Source organism: Scomber japonicus, chromosome 16 (genome assembly GCF_027409825.1).
Source record: "Scomber japonicus isolate fScoJap1 chromosome 16, fScoJap1.pri, whole genome shotgun sequence".
NCBI classification, from domain to species: domain Eukaryota; kingdom Metazoa; phylum Chordata; class Actinopteri; order Scombriformes; family Scombridae; genus Scomber; species Scomber japonicus.
Genome location: NC_070593.1, coordinates 23,868,857 through 23,890,236, shown reverse-complemented (window position 1 = coordinate 23,890,236; position 21,380 = coordinate 23,868,857). Strand labels below are relative to the sequence as shown.

The window sequence follows — 21,380 nt, the reverse complement described above, 5'->3', positions numbered from 1 at the left end:
CAGTTGACTTAGAAATCTCACATTTGCCACTTGTACCGCTGAAGATACCAGCCTGCTACTCTGTTTATCTTTCTCCTCCTGTCCTTTAATGTTTTCAGGCCACAGAACCGTAGCCGCTGATTAGCGCCCGCAGGACTTGTGGAGAAGTGCCTCCTCTATTATCCGTCTGATGCTAGGATGTGAAGTAGTGTGTTTTTCAGGGACGCTGAGTGGACCTGCTTGCTGAGTGAAGCAAGTTGAACTGAGGACTGCCACTACTAGTCCACTGCAGACTAGCACGTAACAGCTGGTTTCATGAAAGTCTATGTTAGTGTTTTTTTGATCAAATGCACGAAAAGCTCAATGTTAACATTACTGCACTGTAGCAACACATACGTCAGGTTTCAGAGCAACACACATATTTCCACATTGAGGAAATATTGTTGTCTTTAGGTCATTTCTGTAAGAGAGGTAGTGTTGTTCTAAAGGTTAGAGAGGTGAGCTTGTGATCGGACTGGCAGGATAAATCTGGATGGGGAAAGTGAAGAAGAAACACTTGCACTTCGCTCATTACCACCACTGAGGTACCCATGTGCAAGAGTCTTAACCCACCTGCTCTAGTGGGGCTGCTCAGTGGACGGCTCATCAGACTGCGGTTGCGTTTGCAGGTTCCAGGTGTGTAACTGTGTGAATCTGAGCAGGGTGTTCCTGGTAAATGAGAGCATTGATCTCAATGAATTCCCTTTGAATAAATTAGGTTAAAGTTACTAAACAGGAAGAAAGTTAAGCTGACTCTTGCAATATTGAGCCTGATACTGTCAGTAAGTGTAACTTTGTAATGGTTTCAGTATCTAACAGTAAAAAAGTGATATAACTGTGTACAGATGTGTGAAAGACTCTTAAGTTGTCCACAGTTTATCCTCTGCACACACAGTAAGACAAGCTTGTGTAGACTCTTTATAGGAATGCAGCTACAGCTCTCTATTTCTTTGTCTAATATCATCATATTGAGCACCTCTCTATTCATCCAAACCAACAACCCTGTCATTAGGAACATTTTGCCCCATAGCTTAACCCTGAAACACTCTGCTGTTGAATTCTCATTAGACTTCACACTTGTTAGACAGCAGATCAGAGAGGACACAAATAAATATTGGATAATTGTCTGTTTGGGTGAGGGAAAAGGAAGAAAATGTTGAAAGGTTAGAAGGTAAATGCAGTTTTCTGCTGATTGAGAGTATAACCCACATTTTAACATTCTGTATATATTTTTCATTCAGATCTCACTGCTCTACATTCTTCCACTCAGGCACACCACATACAGTCACGTTCCATCATTTGAACGGAGTCCATGCAGCCTGCTACACGCAGCACGTGCTCACAGATACTCTACCTGCTTTACCCCCTGTGTGTGTGTTTGTGTGTGTATGTGTGTGTGTGGTTCTTGGATCCAGCCCCTGCCGTAGTGCTTCCAGTGCTCTTGTTGAGAGCAGCTTTGGGATTTCTCCCTGCAAGCTGGCCAGGCAGGAGGTGTTGGCAGGGGGAAGGAAGTGTTGACTTTCCCCTGGGGATTGTGATCCATCAGCTCTCCCTTTACCTAGCTGAGAGGCTGCGGGACTGGCTTGGCCCACCTCAGTCTATAAGCTGCTCCCCCGTCGGCCACGGTGGACCCACAACACACACACACACACACACACACACACACACACACACACACACACACACACACACTCATAAACCAACGCTTAGGAGCAAAAAAACTGCCTTCAGGTGGAACTGTAGCACTCTTGTAAAGGAACAAACACAAACCCATTCATTCCAATCTGGGTAAATTCATGCACATAAAATGCAGACGACATGCTTTTTCACATCAGAGCCCTCTTTTTCTCTCTCACACACGAGGGTGGTTTGGGGGGTTAGAGGTAGGGGGTGTGTATGGGGTAAGAAAGACAAGAGCGGAAGAAAAATGGCAAAAGTCCTTAATGGACATATTACAACCACCTTTCTCTAATGTTCCATAATCAGATAATATCCTAACCGTGAGGAATTCACTCTAGGAGATACTATCAGCACTTGCTTGGGGAGTAATCAACCTGCTATCTTATCCATCTTCCCTCAGACTTCAGCATTGCTTGTTCACTGGGTGAATATCTGTTGCCGATAGGGATTTTTTTTTTCTTGCACACTCGGGTTGGTGCTTTTTTCTGCTCAGAGGATCTACTAATTTATGTATTCATTCCTTTTTGTCTCGACTACAAAGGTGTACGTGTCCCAGTTCTTTATATATTTCCCTCAGCTGTTGGAACTTGCCAGGCAAGACTGTGTAACTTGCCGCAAAGCAATCCCGCCCAAATCTTCCACATGCCTCTGAAATTTTGTGCGTGTGTGTGTATGTATGTATGTATGTGTGTCTTTTATCAGCGTCCAGTCACTTTGCGTGCCTTGTAGTACATTCCTTTTAATGAGTGGGGGTTTTTGGGCCCAGTGTTTGAACACACTTCAGAGTTTTGTTCTGAGTAGATTTCTGAGAGGGTATTCAAGCATTTTGATGACCTTCTGACTGAATAGCAACGCTTAGTGTTTGGCTTTCTATCACAACACTCTGTTTAAATAGTCCCACTCGATGTAGTATTTGCTCTTTCTCAACTATGCTATTTATTTTACACATACTCGACGCAATCGCAGGTGTTTTTCTTCTTTCACATGCCTTGCTTTGGCTGGTGAGAAATATATAATTCACTCACGTTTTTACACCTTTTGTTCATCATGAATAGGCAGTCCTACGTTTAGTGTTTAGCAGGGTATAGAACAAAAATGTAAAAGCTGTTAGTTGAGTTCACAAGCTGCAATTAGCCCTATATTGATTGAAAAAAAACATACTAAAATCAAATTTACCCTCATTAGCAGCGTCATTTAAACAGCATCTCTTTCATATGAGTGGTAATTGTTGTCTTAATTGCTATTGATGATTTTGTAAGGGTAATCAGCAAAACTAGACTATTGACACTGCATGCTTAGGGTTAATAGTCGAGATCCACTTTCATAGATTTTCGTTGTCCAACAAAAAGTTAAATATTCCTGCTGGATTTTTCACGCTCCACAGGTGGTAGATCTCATTCTCTGAACCTCTTCACCCAACATTTTTAGCATTGTGTATGTGTAAGACTTACCTGTGACAACATACCTAAAGATAATTCTTTAGTCACGATACATAAGATGCAGTGTAGCAAATCTGGCCGAAAGCAAGGAAATAGCACAGAAGCTAAAAAGGAAGCTTTGTTGCTTCAAACACCGACACCAGTTAGGGAAGTATGGATGGGTGAGAAGGTTTGGTTGTTATGCCTAAGCGACCAACCGCTAGTGCTGCTCAGTGTGCAACTCCTTAAATAAATGTGTGAGAGGATTGTGCCGCAGTCCTTGTCTCTCTTACATTGCTCAGAGTCACAGATGACCTCGCACTGTGCTCTCTATGCACACACAGTAACAGCAGCCATTTTTTTTTTTAACTGTGAGCGAGTGGTGTGTGTGTGGCCTACCACCTGTGAAGACTGCCACATGTTGGTGTGAATGCTCAACTAAAGCAGCTTAGCCAGGAATTCAGCTCAGGTCTCTGTGGCGATGTTGAGAGCGTGTAAGTTTAATATCACAAGCATTGCTGTTAAAAATGAGTGCTGTAAGAATATGATACAGTATGTGAATATAGTTCTGGTGTTGGAAACAGTAAAAATAGTCATTAAGAGAATATCTAGGCAGTAAATGAAATAAATGGCTTCTGACTGAGATAAGTATATATGCAAGTTATGACTTCTCTTGGAAAATAATAAGTATAGGGAAAATTAGAAACATCCACTTACAATTATCCATTTAAAGCATTTAAATACCTCTGTATACTGTAAAATAATCAATGTGGTGGTCAGTTGGAGTTGTCTTAAAAACAACAACAAACATAGTTGGAAAATCTTTATTATTTCGACTCCTCCTGTGGACCTGTTGCAAATGAACACAGCTCAGCGGCGGCTGCAAGTCCAATGGATGGCCCGAGGCATCTTTCACACATTAAGGAAAGGGGCCATTGGTAGTGTTTGTATCTAGCTCTATCTATAAACAAGGCTACCTAATCAGTCAGCTCACTGAGCCCAGACACTTTGTCCCTCAGGCAGAAGTCACCACTAAACCTCCTTAAATCACTACTAAGGCTACTCTGTTGACTTGCTTGTTTACTCTGCGTGGCTCCAGCGACATGACACAGTGTTAACAGCCTACTGCTTCAACTCACGTCTCTGTGTCCATCTTACACCCCCCCCCCCCCCGTCTCTCAGGTCTGCTCAGCATAAATAGTGACCCTAATTAACAGTCTGGTTTTTATGGGAACTGTTTTATAATGAAGGTAAAGAACATAGAGAGCTCCAGATCCCATTTCCAACCACTCAACACGTAACACTGCTTACTCTGCTTCATTGTGTGTTGTATCAGCGTCAGCTCCATGTACTCCTCACACAGGGATGGGTTTTTTTAATTGATTATATTGATTATTCTGCCAGTGAAACCCTTGCTTTCACTGCTCTAAGTAAAAAAAAAACCCTCCAGATGAAACCAAGTTCCACAAACATGGCAAAGGCATTTAACTGGCAACTAGGCAACTAACTGTTAGTAGGGAAACAAAAAAAGAAGCTCCGTGTGTCACCGACTCTCAGCGCTGGAAGTCCAGGCCAGAGAGGCTTCCTGCTCCATGTACTCTGCACAGGCTGACCTTTCTATATAAAACACACAGTTAAACGATAGTGACAGGTGTAATGTTGCTGGTGTGATGTCAAAATAGCTGTCAACAGACATTTTCACAATCTGTTAATGAGAGCCACTTACGTCACATGGGAAAAAAAACAAAAAAGCAAGACCCTGAATCTCTAGATGACTCACAGCAACAAGAGGTTCCATGACGCACACACACACATAGGCTGTTGAGTATCATATAACAGCAGAACTTCTAGAGCCACTGAGCTGCAGATGTGGAAGTCTATAGAAATGTAGGTAACCGTAATGTTAGGTATGTTTAACTAATCTCATAAAACTTACATCTATTGGGGTTTTTTTATTGCTAATGTGTGAACGGATATTAATGTAGCTTAAGAAACAACACCTTCCCCAACTTTCTCAGTTGCCTGTAACAGCCTGTGGACCTATTTCTGTTACCCGGGCTGACTTTTCCACAAAAATACAAAGGATATGACATTTTTGCGCTTGCCGAGTGCCTTGCCTTTCTACTGCTAATGTCTGCAAGCAACCAGCATAACAACAACATGCCAAAAATGGTGCTATCTGACGAGAAACACCCTGTAGATATTAGCTCTCCAGCTAATGAGAACAACATATTTTAATACAAAACACTGCAGCAATGACAAGTCGCCCACTCCCAAGCACACACACAACTAAAGCATTATTTCCTCAACAAAGGAGCAGAAAACAAGCTCCAGAGCGATAGCTTAATATAACTTTGTTGACAAATTGATTAGCAGACAAGCTTAGCGTCCACAGGTGTCGCTAATAAGAAGGGATTTCTGATTTCTACATACAGAACCTTCAACATTAGCGTTAACTTGTTGTCCTTGCTAATATTAGCTGCTAAATTAATGTTTTTTATCAAAAGTAATTTACAGCACTTCAATATGTCCTACAATACAAATGAGGAGATAAAGGCTACATGTCAAGAGATACACGTTTGCTAGCTTTCTTTACATAACTGGCAAGCTATCCAGCTAAGGTTAGCCCAGCAGCAGTAACATCTCCTTGTTCAATATTGAGATTAAATCTAATATAGTGTTAAGTGTCGTCCAATTACTAGGGGGGCATTCATAAAAATAGAAGCCAAAGTAAATAATTAGCATCACCACTCAACATCACCAGCTTGACCTGTTCCAAATAAACATCCAACTGTGCTGTGGGGAAAATGTTCTTCATTGTCAGTGTTTCACCGCCTGTGTGGTTGTATTGGTTTTTCTCTCTTTACATTTATTTTAATGCAGTAAGTGATAAACTGAGCTGTGTCTGTGTGTTTCACAAACACTCGCTACTGACACTTCATTCAGACTGTGCATAATTATACTATAGTCAGAGCCACATACATTTTATCTGTAATTAAATATGAAAAAAAAGGCACTAGATGAGAAATTTTACACCTAACAAAATATTTATCCAATATTAGTAGGCTCTTTTGTATAAAATAAATACATTTAGTACTTACATACATTAAATAGGATGACTATTAACTTTAGGAGTGAGTGGGGGGAAAAGGGAAGATATGTTCACTATTAATATATGCAATAAAAACACATTGTACAAATATTGCAAATTATTAAGGCATCAGAGTAAGACATATCTTTAAAAATTAAACCGTCACTTCAAAGCGATGGAATCATTTAATACAGAGCAGCGTAGCAGTGAAATCAGAAATCTATTTATTATTTGGCCCACAGAGTAATTGCTAAGTCTTCTGACGGAGACAAAAATCACTGAAGACGACTCGCATTTAGAGGATAAAAATCACGGTCCAGCAGTTCTTTTGATCTGTTTTGTCTTCAGCATATTTCAAAGGTAGTGATTAATGAATTGTGTAGCTACTGACTGGCTGAAAGCTGCTCCGCGCATAATCAAGAGAAGAATTGATACAGCTGTTGGGAAACCAATTTTTTTTTTTTTTTTATCGGGGGGCGTGAGGAGGACGGCGGGAGGAAGGGAAGTAGTTTATCTATTAAAGTAGCATTTAACTTCATCAGAGATCTGTGTCTTTGATCGTCAGAGTCAAACCATTTACATATCAAAGGCTCTAAGTTGCTAGTGCAGTCCAATGGAGTCATTATCAGTATTATTATTATTATTATTATTATTACTTTTAGGAATTTGTCTAACAAATTTAACACTGTGACATCTACATTGTTTGAACTTGTGGATAATTATCAGTTTAATTAAGATTTAAATTGTTCCAGTGAGGATTACAGCAACAAATATACACTGCAGCACCAGAATTTTAAAATGATACAAAACTACATAGTGTAAAGCTGACACCAACTGCTTTTTATGTAGTTTTTATCTGGATTGATTAGTCATTTCAGTGGCTGTCAAAATGATTTTCGGGCATCTGTGTCTTTTGAAGAGGCGTTCCATTTGATGTCGTTCGATTTCATGTCTGTTATCTCACGCTTGGTTGAGAAGTTTGTTTCCTGCTATGAAAAGAAAAAATGTATTAGGTATTTTATACAATACTGAGAGCATAGCTTCCACAAAAACTACCTCTCATTACTTTTAACCCTTACATACTTTTCATATTCTGACCCATAACTAGCCTCTTTACCAATTCACATTCATAAATTCTCCATCAGTCATTAATAAAGGATGATCTTTAATGACGCTGTTAGAGAGCAATCACTATTTTATGGTCCAGGTGGACATTTTATAGAATATAAAGAATGCAACATGCTTGAATGCTGATTTTTGAATTTTGTCATAAATGCAGGTCAAATTTGGACATTTGCACATATAAAAATGTATATTAGCTGCATAAAAAAGTAGATACATTCTATTTCCATTTAAAATGGGTCATATTTGACCCTGAAGAGCATGTAAACGATTAGTGTATATAATATTGTAGAAAATATAAAATACTGATACAGCATCACGAAAGGTTTGTTTTTAAACATTATATTCTATAATTGTATGTTCATGTGTAAGCAAATTGTAACAATGAAAACAAGTATTAAATATAAAATGCATCACACAGTAATTACTACATTCTCACAATTGAGATACTTGTTTTCTTAAATGATAAATGCATGTGTATTTTACTGTAACTACACAAAGCACATTGTGTTGGGTTGCTATGGAACTCCAGGTGTTTAAATACACATAATTTACAGTTACAGGTTACAGTTGGCTTTCTCCAGTAAACTGATCTTATCATGTCATGTAAATAAGAAATGTGGTTACCGTTATAAGGGCAGAGTATCTACTAGCCTTTTACATGTATAACAAGCATTTACTTATTTATTTACTTGGTAAAGTATTGAAAACAGGTTATCTTGTATCATACAGACTTGCTGGTTCATTCATAAAACAGTGTGCAGGATCTATACTAAAAATTTACATGTGCACAAAAGCCAAAAATGGCATGTGCTGATCCAACTTGTAAAACCGTGCTTAAACACACCTGCAGGCAATGTTCCCTTTGTAAATAATAGTCCAGCTGGAGATGTGTACACATGGATCTGCCTCATATTCCATCTAGGCTTTCTTGAGGCCCGTGAACAATCAGTGTTAAGAGCAGCTGAAGAAGGAGGACAGCAACAGAACAACCTTTTACTATTTTTTTTCTCATTTTCAGACATAAACAACCTCAATAGTCAGGTTTCTCTGATTAGGCTCTGCAGCGAACCAGTAGTTAAGTAGTTTTTACACCACAAACTCAATATCTAAACTACAATAAAGACTGCATTCATTTATATTTGCTCCATATTTTAGCATACAGGTGTTTCTCTACAGTTCATATATGAGTGCAGGTAGTGAAAATGTGACTGGAGGAGGAGTTTGTGCAGCAGTGTCTCTTACCCACTCTCTGCACCTGGCAGCACAGTCATGTGTTCACTGCAGCCGTTTTACACCCATAAACTATATGAAAACTAATGAAAATCACACTGTGATATATGCACAGTACCTGAAGACATTATTAAAAATCTATCAGTGCTCTGTTCTGCAATCCTTTACAGTTATTTGATGTCATCTTGGATTTCTGCACCGATAGTGACGATTTCATCACTGAGTTAATCTGATTGAGCTGAAAAATAATCGCTGTATTCACTGTGACTCTCCTCAATCCTGCCACCTGCCGCTTCCTGACGTCATTCATTTCGGCAGCTGCTCTTCAGCTGACCCCCCCCCACCCCTCTCCTCCTATCATCCCTCACCCTCTGCGCTCTGGGTGACACAGCGCTGATGAAATGCAGAAGCGGGCTTTGATTTAAGATTTGAGTCAGCTTATAACTTTTAAAAGTGAAATTCACTGACGGACGGCTCACTGGCGCAAGCACACATAAAAACTGAGTGTTTATGATAAAGTGGATCTATAATTAACACAAAAGGAAATGTGTGAAAAGCATCATTACACAATATGACTTCAATCCACCACATCGCCTCTGTTTTTTCCTCTGTTTCCACAATGTTCGTACACATGGGTCAAAGATTACATACAGGTGCACACATTCTCCCATCAAGTTTGTTTTTCTATAGATTGCAACTTCTGCGTGGGAAGTGAGGTATGTCTCTTTCAGACCCTGTTTTGCATGTACACAGCTGTTACGAATGAGAACAAGATGGCACCGTCAATCATCACAATACAGTAAACAGGAATATTTCTTTACAAGTACAGATGTTAACATAGTGTCAAAACAACAAGATGACATTAACACAGTCCATAGAAGCAGATGGTTAAAATTAGTAGCTGTACAAGGATAAGGATGCTCAGGAGTATTGTTCAGTATATGATGAGCATTGATGAGGTGAACATGCTGTGTCTTTGTTTTTTTCAAGTTATGATGCAGTGAAAAGCTGTTTGGAGAAAGCATTAGTGCGGGTTGACAGAACCTCGAGTCAGATAAATTAGTTGGAACATCGTCTGTAGGTGGACTGTGAGACTCAGAGGAGTTTAGAAAGATGCACGGGCACGACAAAGGACTTCACACAGGGGAAAGTAACAGAGGAGTGGCTGATGAAATAATTACAAGGAGTGATGCATCTTCATATTTAAGATCATTCTGTCTAAAGTCAGACTTGAACTGACACTGAATCAAAGTAGCCTCCAGAAATCTTAATAAGTCGGTTTCCACTGCTGAACATGCTGACTAGTTGAGGAAGAGCTCCACTCTGTCTTTGTGTCCCCTCTCTGCACCTTCTCTGACACACACACACACACACACACACACACACACACACACACACACACACACACACACACACACACACACAAAGTTAGGAAACAAACATCCTCCATCTCTAATGCAGTTGAAATCAGTAAGCAACACTTCCAAATTAAGTTTGCAGGTAGGAGAACAGGCTGGTTGCTGATGTGCTGCATGTATATTGCAGAATTATAGCAACCAGGTTACTGAGGAGCATAACCTGGTTTCTGTGAGTAGCCTGCTTACCTGATTAACTGCATGTAATGTATGAATTAAATTAAATCTGTAAGTAAGAATAGTCTAATAATAATAATAATAACTTTATTTGTACAACACCTTTCGTTCAAGAAAATGGGCCTAAAGGGAGTGTAAAGCAAGGTTAAAAAAGCAACACAAAAAACCCATGAATGTATTATAAAGTGGAAAGTAGAAATAATTACATTTTAAATTAAAATAGTAAAAATAGTGTGTCATGGAAACTCAAACCTTTTATAGCTCTGTAGGAACAAGGAAATGATCTCTGATTGGTCAAACATGTTATCCTATATGACTACAGGCAACGGCTAATAGCCATAATGACATAATTTGCATATATGCATATTTATTACCCAAAAGTCATGTCACACAAGGGTCACACATCCTCCAGGCACAGGAAAGTTGAGCCTCGAGCCATAAATGACCCATTGGAACTTAATCATGTCCTGCCCTTTCCAAGACCCCAAACCTTTGCCTCATCTGGGCATAGGTCCGAAATCTGGTAACCGTCAAGGTCCCTTCATATAGTCAAAGAGAGCATTCACATATAGAGCTATATAAAATCATATTTTTACAAGTGCATAGTAGAATTAGCCTAAACAGAATACACTGTACTGTGTCATGTTCAGTTTTTGAACACTATATATCTAGAATATAATAAATGTACTTCCAAGAGTTGTTTTTGTAGAATCAATAATAGATATAGTTTTTTATTGTAATCCATATTTTATTACACTATGTATGGGTTTGTAGGTTGGGGTGCTAGACGATTCCCCTCCTTACACACTGCTGAGTCAAGCACATCACACCAATCTTCCTTCTTTTTCTTCAGTGTGGTGCCCTGCTGAACCCTGGTGCACCCTCCCGCCCTGTGCTCCTCTTATTTCTGTTGACATCTAGCTCTTACTTTTTTGTCAGCACTCAGCATGGATACAACAACATAAGTCCTTCCAGCTGTTCAGGTGCAGACAACAACAAAAAAAAAAAAACCAAGGTAAATCAATCAAAACTGGTGGTCCTGATATGGTCGAGCGCCTCGGGATTTGAAAAAAATGACTAAAATGAACATGATTGGTGTAGCTGGCCGAGCTCCTGGTACTCACTACTATTGCACGACAAACAAAAGCTGCAGCCTAATAACTCTTAGCTTAAATAGGCTAATATATCATGTGGGAAGGCTGTGGGAATTCCCACATAAATCACCCTATCGTATTAAATCACAATGGATTATCAGAGAGCAGGGCCGCGCAGAGACCTTTAAGGGGGCAGGTGCTCCGAGTTAAAAGGTGGGCACGTGGAACAAGATCTTTAAAACACCGTCATAATTTACAGCAAAACCTGATTTATAGCAACAAAGATTCAAACAGAGTGTAACATGTAATCTTACAACTAAACACTTGATACTGTATCACCGAAAATGTTCTTTTAGTTAACAAATGAAGCTTACTTCTAGAAGCATTTCTTTCATTCAGCAGCACAAAGTCACGCTCAGCTGTCTCCTTTCCTCTCTGTCATCATATGGCATCTCACATATGCCTGTCAGCGCAGTCCCATCATGGAAAATGATATTTGCAATTATTGCCTGTCATTATAACAGCAGACACTAGGATGAATAAACAAGCAGCACCCCCCAAAAACATTCGCTTATCCGTTAAACCTTTCACAAAAAAAACTGAAGAAAACAACATAAATTCACAAAGGAAACAAGAGCAGAAACATCCAGAAAATGAACGTGATGACATATTAGATTAGATTTTCTTTTGAATTACCTCTATCTTTTCCTTACAGCAATGTGAATTACAGCTGTTATGCAGATCAGACAATAAAAACAACAATATCTATAATAATGCATTTCTGTGTGAGTATCACCAGTGTGACTTAAAGAAAAAGGGGCCTATGTTTCTACTGATGAGGTATACTGTACAGCTGCTGCTGCTGTAGCTGCTTGATGTTGAATTGTAGGACGTGGGCAGGATCAGTTAGGGGTCATAGTCCATCTAGGTTTAAGAATGACCCCTCTCTGGCTTTAGTCTGCTTCTCCTGAGCTCCTGTTCTCTGAACACTTCCTGTAGGCTGTGACTCAGTGTCTCCCTCTTTTATTTATTTATTTATTTATTTATTTATTTCCTCCTTGCTGAGTTTCCACCTCCTCAACTGACCTATCACTTTCTACTCGCTGTCCATCTGGGAACAACTTATCATTTATATTCACTTTGTCCATCCGTGTTACTTACACTGCAATATCCCTGCACCCAACTTTATCTTTTAGTGATTATATTCATATTTTTTATATTATTTATATTATTTATGATCATAGAAAATGTCCTGTTTTTGTATTTTGATGTTGCTACTTTACATTTTCATTGTAGCATTAATCTGTTCTTTAATAATAACAGTAAAGAGCCTTGCACCTGACCAATAACCTAAACTACCCTAAATAATAATAGAAAATGTTAAAGAACTAATACTTTACAATATAGTGTTTAATTGTCTATAATTGAATGCCTGTGCATTGTAAACAACTGGTACATGTGTTATTCTTTGTAACTCAGCTGGTCAGTTTATACTATAACAGAAGACACAAATCCAATTCTCTCATGACAAATGTAACTAAGACACAGAGAAACAAGTCGCCCATCAAAACCTGCAGTGCTCATACTTTATTTTTCCCATAACAGCACAAATGAGTCATTAGCTGGCGGCTAACCGCTGCTTTACTATGAACAGGCTTACGATAAATGTGCATGCTCACAGCATCAGGTTAAATACGCTATGCACATAATACCAGTGCAAATCTCACCTACTGGCAGATGAAATCCAACCTTTTTAGAGTGAAATGAATGATTATGTTAATTTTCCCACTGTGTCCCGGGTGGAAGCTGCAGCTCCATTAGGGCACAGCACTGATGACCTCAGGTGGAAGTTCATCATGTGATATAGACTGATTTATTTATAGATATATTACCATTCATTGGTAAATGTTCTTCTTTTGCATGTGCATCTCAGAGAAGTGTGAAGCCTCATCATTTAATTAGGTGAGCCTGAAAAAATAAATAAAATAAACAGTCATGGATAGACAATAAATCCTTCACTGAGTTCGCAATTTTAACATTTACTGGATAAAAGAAGCTGCATTTTTTTACACAGATTTTACTAACTATGAAAAAGAGTGACAAAAAAAAAATCCAACTTTCATGAACTTTTTAGAGAAAGGCTGTAAATGAAGACTAATCATCTGTCTTCATGTTAACCACCGTATCCTGTGAAAGGCCATATTTAAACATCCGTGCTATGTTCAAACAATTTTCAATTTAGATGTTATTCAGTTAGCTGAGCGCTACTCACAAAGAAAGCAGAGACCATGACCCTGCACGCCCGGCCCCCTCTCTGCCTGTATCTCACTCTCACAAAAGAATATCCCATTATTCAAACAAAGATATACAAAATGCAATAGTGTAAGTTTGCTCATATGAGTAAAAAAGTAACAAAAAAGTGTGCAGGGTGTAATACTCTCTGCTCCAGATGGTTAATGTGCTTTCTTTTTTGCAATGCTCCGTCATGTTTTCACATCTTCTTATCTGGCTTGTAGATGAGAAACAGCTGCAACAGGTGACTCGCATGTGAACATTGCAAGGAGCTTTTTAAGATTATTCAGATTAGTGTTATTTTTCATTTTTCACATGATTTAATATTATTCAGTAAATATGCACGTTTTGTTTGTGCTCCTGTCTTATCTGATGATTGGTGTTGAAGTGGAAAAAGCACAAACACTTTACCTTGCACTGCCATCTTTTGCCTGTAAAGACTGTAGAGATGTGTGTTTGTGGACTGTGACTGAAATAAAATGGTGAATTAGAAACATCTTACTGCTGCAGGTACAGATGTTAGTAACACAAAGCAACACATTGTAGACTGGTGAAGCTTAGTTTAGTAGATTAGTTTTACCTGACATGTTAGCTGCTCTACTGTAACATCAGATCACCACAACCACAGAGTACGACCCTCTAACCCTAAACTCTAACCCACCCTCCTGCTAATAACACATTTTTGCAAAAGCAGTGCAGCACTCTCAATCAATCAAACTTCATTTGTATAGCACTTTTCATACATGGTTATGTAACACAAAGTTATTCACATAGTAAAAACAACCAACCAAACAATAAGACTCAATAAAAACGTGGATATAAAAAGTGAGGAAAAGCTATCATACCTCAGGTGAATCTGCAATGAGGAAACACCAGAGCTAGGATAAAAGTGTAAAAATGAAGATTACCCAAATTAAATAAAAGGTAATTAAAGATTTTTTTAAAATACAATAAAGAAATAATATAATAAAGCCACTATTAAATACTATGAGTACAAGCAGACATTTAAGGAGGGGTATTAAAAGGAAAAAGATAAGAGGAAATAAAATAAAACTAGAGTTTCTAACTAACTAAGAGTCTCACAGCAGGGTGGAACATTTTAGTGCTATTAGTGAATGAGGTGAATGGTAACATCTAACTTCAGATACCTGTGTCAAGAAATCTTTCAGCTTTTTTTACATTTCCCTCTGTGGGGAAACTATCTGTATCATTAGTTTTACCACCAGTTATAAGAGGGAAAACTAAGAGAGGACCCCAGCAATGATACTGAACCCAAAGGACTGGCTTGGTTACTCTAGATTGTTACGCTGATGGACAAATTATTGACCGGAATACACCCGAGATTTTTTTCCCCATAAAACCTGAGTCATGGTTACGTCCTCCTTCACTCCACATTTCACATTCAAATCACTGTCACTGAATAGAAATTTTAAAGCAGAAACCAACAACAATACACTATCACAAGCAGGCTTTTCTGTCTGCATGCTGAATATACTGTCACACCATCTTTCTACAGCGGAAGCCGTTGTTACTGTGTTGCGCCAATGAATGGGTTGAAAATTAAAAATATGAGTCAGTCAAATTGTTGGGACCCCAAAAAGCTTGTGCTGGCCCTGGGTAAATGCATTATTCTACTGTATAAGAGGATTTGGCAGAGAATACAATTTGAATGGTTTGTTTTCTTCCTTCTCTCAGGCCTTTTATTATCTGAGGGAATTCGGCTCTCACCAACAGTTGGCCTGATTTGGTATGCTATGTCAACAAGAGCCTCAGTTGATTGAATCTGTAACCGCACAGAGAGCGAGAAAAAGTGTTTACCAGTTTGATTCAATGATACAGAATGTTGCAGCTATCACTTAGGTTTGAAATGTTTCCTGTTCTGCTTTTCGGGCTCATCGTCCTCCCCCTTCTCCTTCTCAGAGGGGCAATAACCAAATGCCATTTTATAAACACTGTTGATTATGCCAAGTCTGAACTTTACAGATAAATGAGAAAGTGCCTCCATCAAAGTCCATTATCAGACCAGCTAGGGTACAATTGTGGTTTAAAAATCAATGAGAAAGGGGGAAAAAAACCCTCCTGATTACCAGTTATTGGATGTTCCTTCCAGCAGCAGTCATGTAATTGTTTTTGGGAAAATATTTTCCGTCATCAACACCTAATTATACTTCCAATAGATCCCTGCAGGTCTTTATTAAATGCTAGACTCAAGAAAAGCTCAACTAAAACACAGTTCCATGTCTCATATCATGATTTTTAAATGCAGCGCAGGTTTGAAAGTAAGCTATGAATGATCATCTCTTTCAATACTACTTAAAAGCCCGTCAGTGATCATGTTGCAAGATGCAGATTAGGGCAGACAGTTGGTTGAAGCGAGCCTCGTGATGCAGTAAATGAGGATATCAAGCTCTGTTAGGCAGCGGTAGTCACAGGTGAAACCGAGGCAGAAATCTACTAATGGAATCACAGTCTTTCCCTTCCAGTTTACCGTTATAATTTGTACCCTGTCGATAATTGCTCCCGAGCAGGTATTTCTTCATCTCATTCAGACTGGGAAACAAGAGTTAATAGGTTTCTGCCTTCAGGCCCAAAGCCCTTCCAGGCTGAGTATTAAAACCTTTATATCAAATGGCTGCCGGGCGTGCAGAGTATGTGTGCAGCCCACGTCGCCTGCAAACTTGTGGTGTAAGCGCTCGGACCGTCCTTGCCAAATTGTCTGGACCCTATGCGTAAGGAGCATGCAAATGTGGGAAGGAGAGCAAATGAGGCTTAACTTGAACACTCCAATTTGAAGGCTTCCCAAATTCAACCATTTTTCTAGCAACCTCAGGGGAATAAAAGGAGGGGAGCAAAGTGTTGGATATCAATGAGGGATAAAAAGAAGGCGTTCCATTTCTAGATAGGCGTAAGTACAGACACGGACTAATGACTTGAGGTATCTACTGCCTGTGTTTATAATAAAGTCCTCAAATTGAATGCCAATTGAACTGTCTTCACTTGTGGCCTCTCAGCTATTCAAACATTTTAGACCAACAAGCAAGTTAAGAAACCTATGGAAATAATAGGAATGGGTTTCAGTGGTCTTTTCCATTTTATGTCTGGTTCCCAGTCAGCATTATACTACCACCACTAACAATTGTGTTATCCAACATTTTATCTATCCCCAATCTTTTTTTATTAGCAAAGAGCTGAAGGCTTCTTATTTTATGGCCACCAGACATCAGCTGTAGCTTATTAATGTTAATTCTGTGTCTGAAGTACAATTAACATAAAAAGTTAGTCTGTTCTCTGATTAATGTGCTCTTAGCAGCTGGTGCCTGTATTCAGACAGGGATCACTCTGTCACACCGCTGTAAAACCACGATTGGACTGTCGCAGTTCCGCAAAAGCCGACAAAGTGGAGACTCTCCTCTAGAGAAAAGAGCAGCTGATCACCTCATGTCTATTTAAGAATCTCCTAGTTAAACTTTGATTCATATCAGATTAACATTTTCGTCTGATCAGCTTCGTAGTTGTGAATCAGGGCCTCCGGTGTTTGGAGTGAGTAGCCGGTGAAGCCTCCAGCTAATTGGATGTGTCGGATACATTGAATGAACATTTTATATATTATGCTACTCATCTCATTTTCAGGTTGTAGGTACAGGTGGTGAACATTAATTAGGCTGCCACTAAAACTGTAGTGTTTCTTGCTTCTCAGCCAACAAAAAGTGATTAGACTGTGGTTGTTTTAGCCTGTAGTTACTTCAGATAATAAAGAAAGTTCCAGCACTCCAGAAAACCTTGTGGGCAGGTGTGTCGAATCATAAACTGTGACTGTGGAGGGACCAAAACATCTGTCAATCACTTGTACTCAATTGCTCTACTCCACATTTTGGTTGTCAAACTTATCAGATTCTACTTGCTACATGCAAACAGGCTGCTGTATACACATTTAGCTTTATTATGCTGTATATAGACAACCATATACGTACACTATATAAGTATTGGACACACCTCTTAATCACTGAATTCAGGTGTTCAGACCCGCTGCCACAGGTGTATAAAATCAAGCACCTAGCCATGAAGTCTTCACTTACAACCACTTGTGAACAGTTGTGTTCACAAATGGTTGCAAGTGAGCAAGATCCTTTATGACATGGTTGGGTGAGTTTGGTGTGGAAGAACTCGACTCTGACCTCAACCCCATCGAACACCGTTGGGATGAACTAGAATGGAGAGCCAGGCCTTACAAATGTTCTTCGGGATGAATGGGCAAAAATTCCCACAGAGACATTCTACAATCTCATGGAAAGCCTCCCCAGAAGAGTAGAAGCTGCTATAGCTGCAAAGAGGGGACCAACTCTATATTTATGGATTTAGAATGAGATTTCCTAAAAACTCCTGTAGCTGTAATGGTCCCAATACTTCAGTCTATATAGTGTATATTATATATGCTGACTCTGATCCATGTTATTTAAGACTTCATGTCAGGGACCATGCAGTGAGGCAATGAGGAGACAGGAATATAGATTAAAAAAATAGGGTTTTATTCAGCCAAAAATAAAATATTTTACAAAAACCAAGGCACTTATTAACTAGCCTATAAAAGAGGTTAACAAAAGATAACTATACTCAATATAACAACAAAGAAACTGAGATTTAAACATAACAGAACAGACCTGATGAAACAACATAAATGAGCACATATATACTGGCTTGGCCAAACCATATAACACACAAGGGGAAAACAAAATTAACGCCAACTACATCTAAATACTAAGCAAGCTAACTAACCCCCCCCCCCCCCCCCCCCCCCCCCCCCATGGCACAGCAGGAAGTGATCCTGCCTGATGAGCTTGGCCCAAGATTTAAGAGCACTCCACCCTTAGCCCCGCCTTTTGTTCCACCAGGAAACGGCCTCCCCCAACCACGGTAACTCAAGACAAAGAAAGAAATGATTACAACTGTGAAGTGTCAAATGATGTAATGTTAATTGTTTGTTGTGGCTGGCTGCAAGTGAAATTAAACTGTGTAAAATCAAACTAAAGAGAAGAGAGAGCATATTAGATTTGACCATGTGTGGCTGTGGCTGCATTATATTCAGAAAGAAGTGATATCTGTGCCACAAAGACAAACATCAAGGGTTTGTTTAGCCTTACAGTATTTTACCATCCTTCATCTGTCTGATGCACCAACTTAAAAACTGGGTATACAACTAATGGCAAATGTTTCAGTGCTAGTAGAAGAGAGAGAAGAACACTTCAACACAATCAGACCCATGGGTAGCTGGTTTTACCATTATCCAGAGGCCAGATTGAAGTGTGGAAATGGAAACAAACTAAGAAATGAAAGAAAACAAATGCATCAATCCCACATTACAAGCTATTCCCAGATTTACCACTGTAAGTTGTCAGCAGCAAGAGCAGCTCATGACCCGCACTGTAGCAAACAAAATAAACAGGAGTGCCAGGGCCAGCTCACCTTCAACACCTCCTGAGAATAATAAGAAATCATTTATTCTGTAAGATTTTTGCTTTGCCTTTTTTTTTTCCAGCTCCCCCTCATCAACAGTACACTTCTCTTAACAGTGCGCATTAAAAATGGATTTTCCTCCTTTCAAGTTGAGATTCTTTGTGCTCCTCCACCGCACACGCACACACACACGCTCACACACAAGTCTCAGCTTCTGATGAACTTCCTGCTTGAATGAACGCAATAGGTTTGAAAGTGAAATGGGACTTCATATCAAAGCTAGGAAGAAAAAAAACGGCGCTTTGATTTTTCACCCGCCACCTCTTTTTTCTTCTTTTTTTTCTTTTTTGTGCAAGGGATGTCATTGACTGCTCTTTTTCAAAGCAGCTTTATTTCATGCATTTTCATCAAGTGCTCCTCTTAGCCATTGCCTCAAAACTATTTAAATTCATAACCCACCACCCATCTGGTTTCTGTACATACTGTAATAGAACACCTTGCCATTACTGGTATGATTTTAACAGCACAAATATGTCTCTAACCTAAGTGTTTCTTACAATTACACCTACTTTGTGGGGCTCTTTTGTGTTTTAAAGCGCTTTTGTGTTTCTCTCTCCCTCAGGTCAGTTCCTCTGGGTGAACAGTTCAGCCTTTGGGGGCCCTTGGGTGCTGAGTCCTTGGCTGTGGGGAGGCCAAGTCCCCTGTAGCCTGGATGTGGCCGTGTTCCTCCACCCTAAGCAGAGTGGGCAGTACACCATATGGCTCATAGAGCGGGACAAACCACCCCTCGCCCTCTTCTCCACTGACACGCTGCCACGCATGACAGGGTAAGCATGTGTTTTATACATGTACGGGTTTTTGAAGAACAGAGTGATTTCAACTACATTGAGAGAACTTCCAGGCCTTTTATGTGGGCTAATTGTACATGAAATGCTTTGGATCAACTTTCAAATTGGCACAACCAAGCAAAAACTGTGGAGGAACTAGCATATCAAGGAGGCTATAACTGTCTTGTTTTAACAATTTTACGACATATCATACCTTGAATTCTAAGCTTATTACAATAAGTAGACAACAATGAAATCCCATTCAATTGTTACTTGTTGTGCTTATCCACTAAATCTTCATGGAAGTTACTGAGCTCAAGAAGAAGTTGGGTTTCTATTTTAGAACTGCTTCTCATTTAGAGCTAAGAAATATCTTGTAGCTTCAACCTTCTTGCATTTATAAGATTACAGTGATGTGTGGTGTTTCTGCCCAATGTCTACAATCTCTGGACACTAGGTATCATTGTCCGTTGCCCCAAGATGTGTCATTGGTTGTAAGCACCTTACCCACCATTGTATCTTGTAAATCTGACTGGCCATCTTTATATGAACACAAGTGTATGAGGGTCGAGGTTTATTTATAAAGCTCTCCTTGGTTAAGTCCCTTCTTACTGTGTACATACCTCCTTCAAAGCCAAAGTCATCATGGCCTGCACTCACAAGACACTCTGCACTTTACTGTTCTGTGCGTTCACACTGAGTTGGGAAAAAGGGCTTTTATATGTGCTGCTCCCTCTGATTGCAGCACCCTCCAGAAAGATCTAAAATAGCCTGCACATCTGCACTTTATATGTTGTGATATTTTATCTTGTGTACCTCTTACTGCTGCGTACTACTTTTACATGTTGTTTTTATACACTGCTTTTTAATCTTGTGATTATATTACATCATGTGCTGCTATCTTTGGGGCCAGGCCACCCTGGTAAAAGAGATCCTCTATCTCAATAGCTAAATAGCTAAATACCTGGTTAAATACAGGTTCAACTATTTAGCATTACCATTTCAGTGTGTGCTAAAAAAAATCTTATTCAGTGCAACTGGGCGAAGTGCAATTCTATATCCCACCTTATGCTTTTCACAATGACATCAGAAGGTAAAGCTCTTGCAGTCATTTTACTCTCTCAAGTCAGTGTGACGGCTGTGACTGAATGCTGTCTGTGAACACTTTGTAGTTTGGCTCATCTCATAGCTACAGACAGGCAGTCTGAGACGGTCTGTAAGGTGTCTGTCAGTTAGGCAGCTCCTGTATTTTGATTTGATTATTTTCATGTGTGAAGACTCCTTTTCACAGAGGTAAGTGGATCCAAAAGAAGGCTCTCACTCAGTCTAGTGCTCATGAGGTGAGGAGAGGAAACTTCTCTCTGCTGACACGTCCCCAAAAGTCATTGTCACTTGATCTGGCTTTCAGCTCTATGCCTTTTTGTCAATCAATCATGTCCATGTCAACTCTGCTACCACTTGGCAAAGCAAATACTTGCTGGAGTTTGTCAGGTACCTGTTTTATATCAATGGGCAGGGATGGGTCTAACTCACCAAAACACCTATTGAACTCTGTTGCCACT

The 21,380-nt window shown here is 39.5% G+C and overlaps 1 protein-coding gene across 1 annotated transcript in view; it reads left to right on the top strand.

The window, feature by feature from the left end:
- Positions 1 to 21,380, top strand: part of alk (ALK receptor tyrosine kinase) — a 354,006-nt gene that overhangs the window by 205,826 nt on the left and 126,800 nt on the right. Inside the window, exon 4 of the mRNA XM_053336367.1 lies at positions 19,614 to 19,818. Coding sequence (XP_053192342.1) covers positions 19,614 to 19,818 — 205 coding nt within the window. The remainder of the gene's footprint in view (positions 1 to 19,613; positions 19,819 to 21,380) is intronic.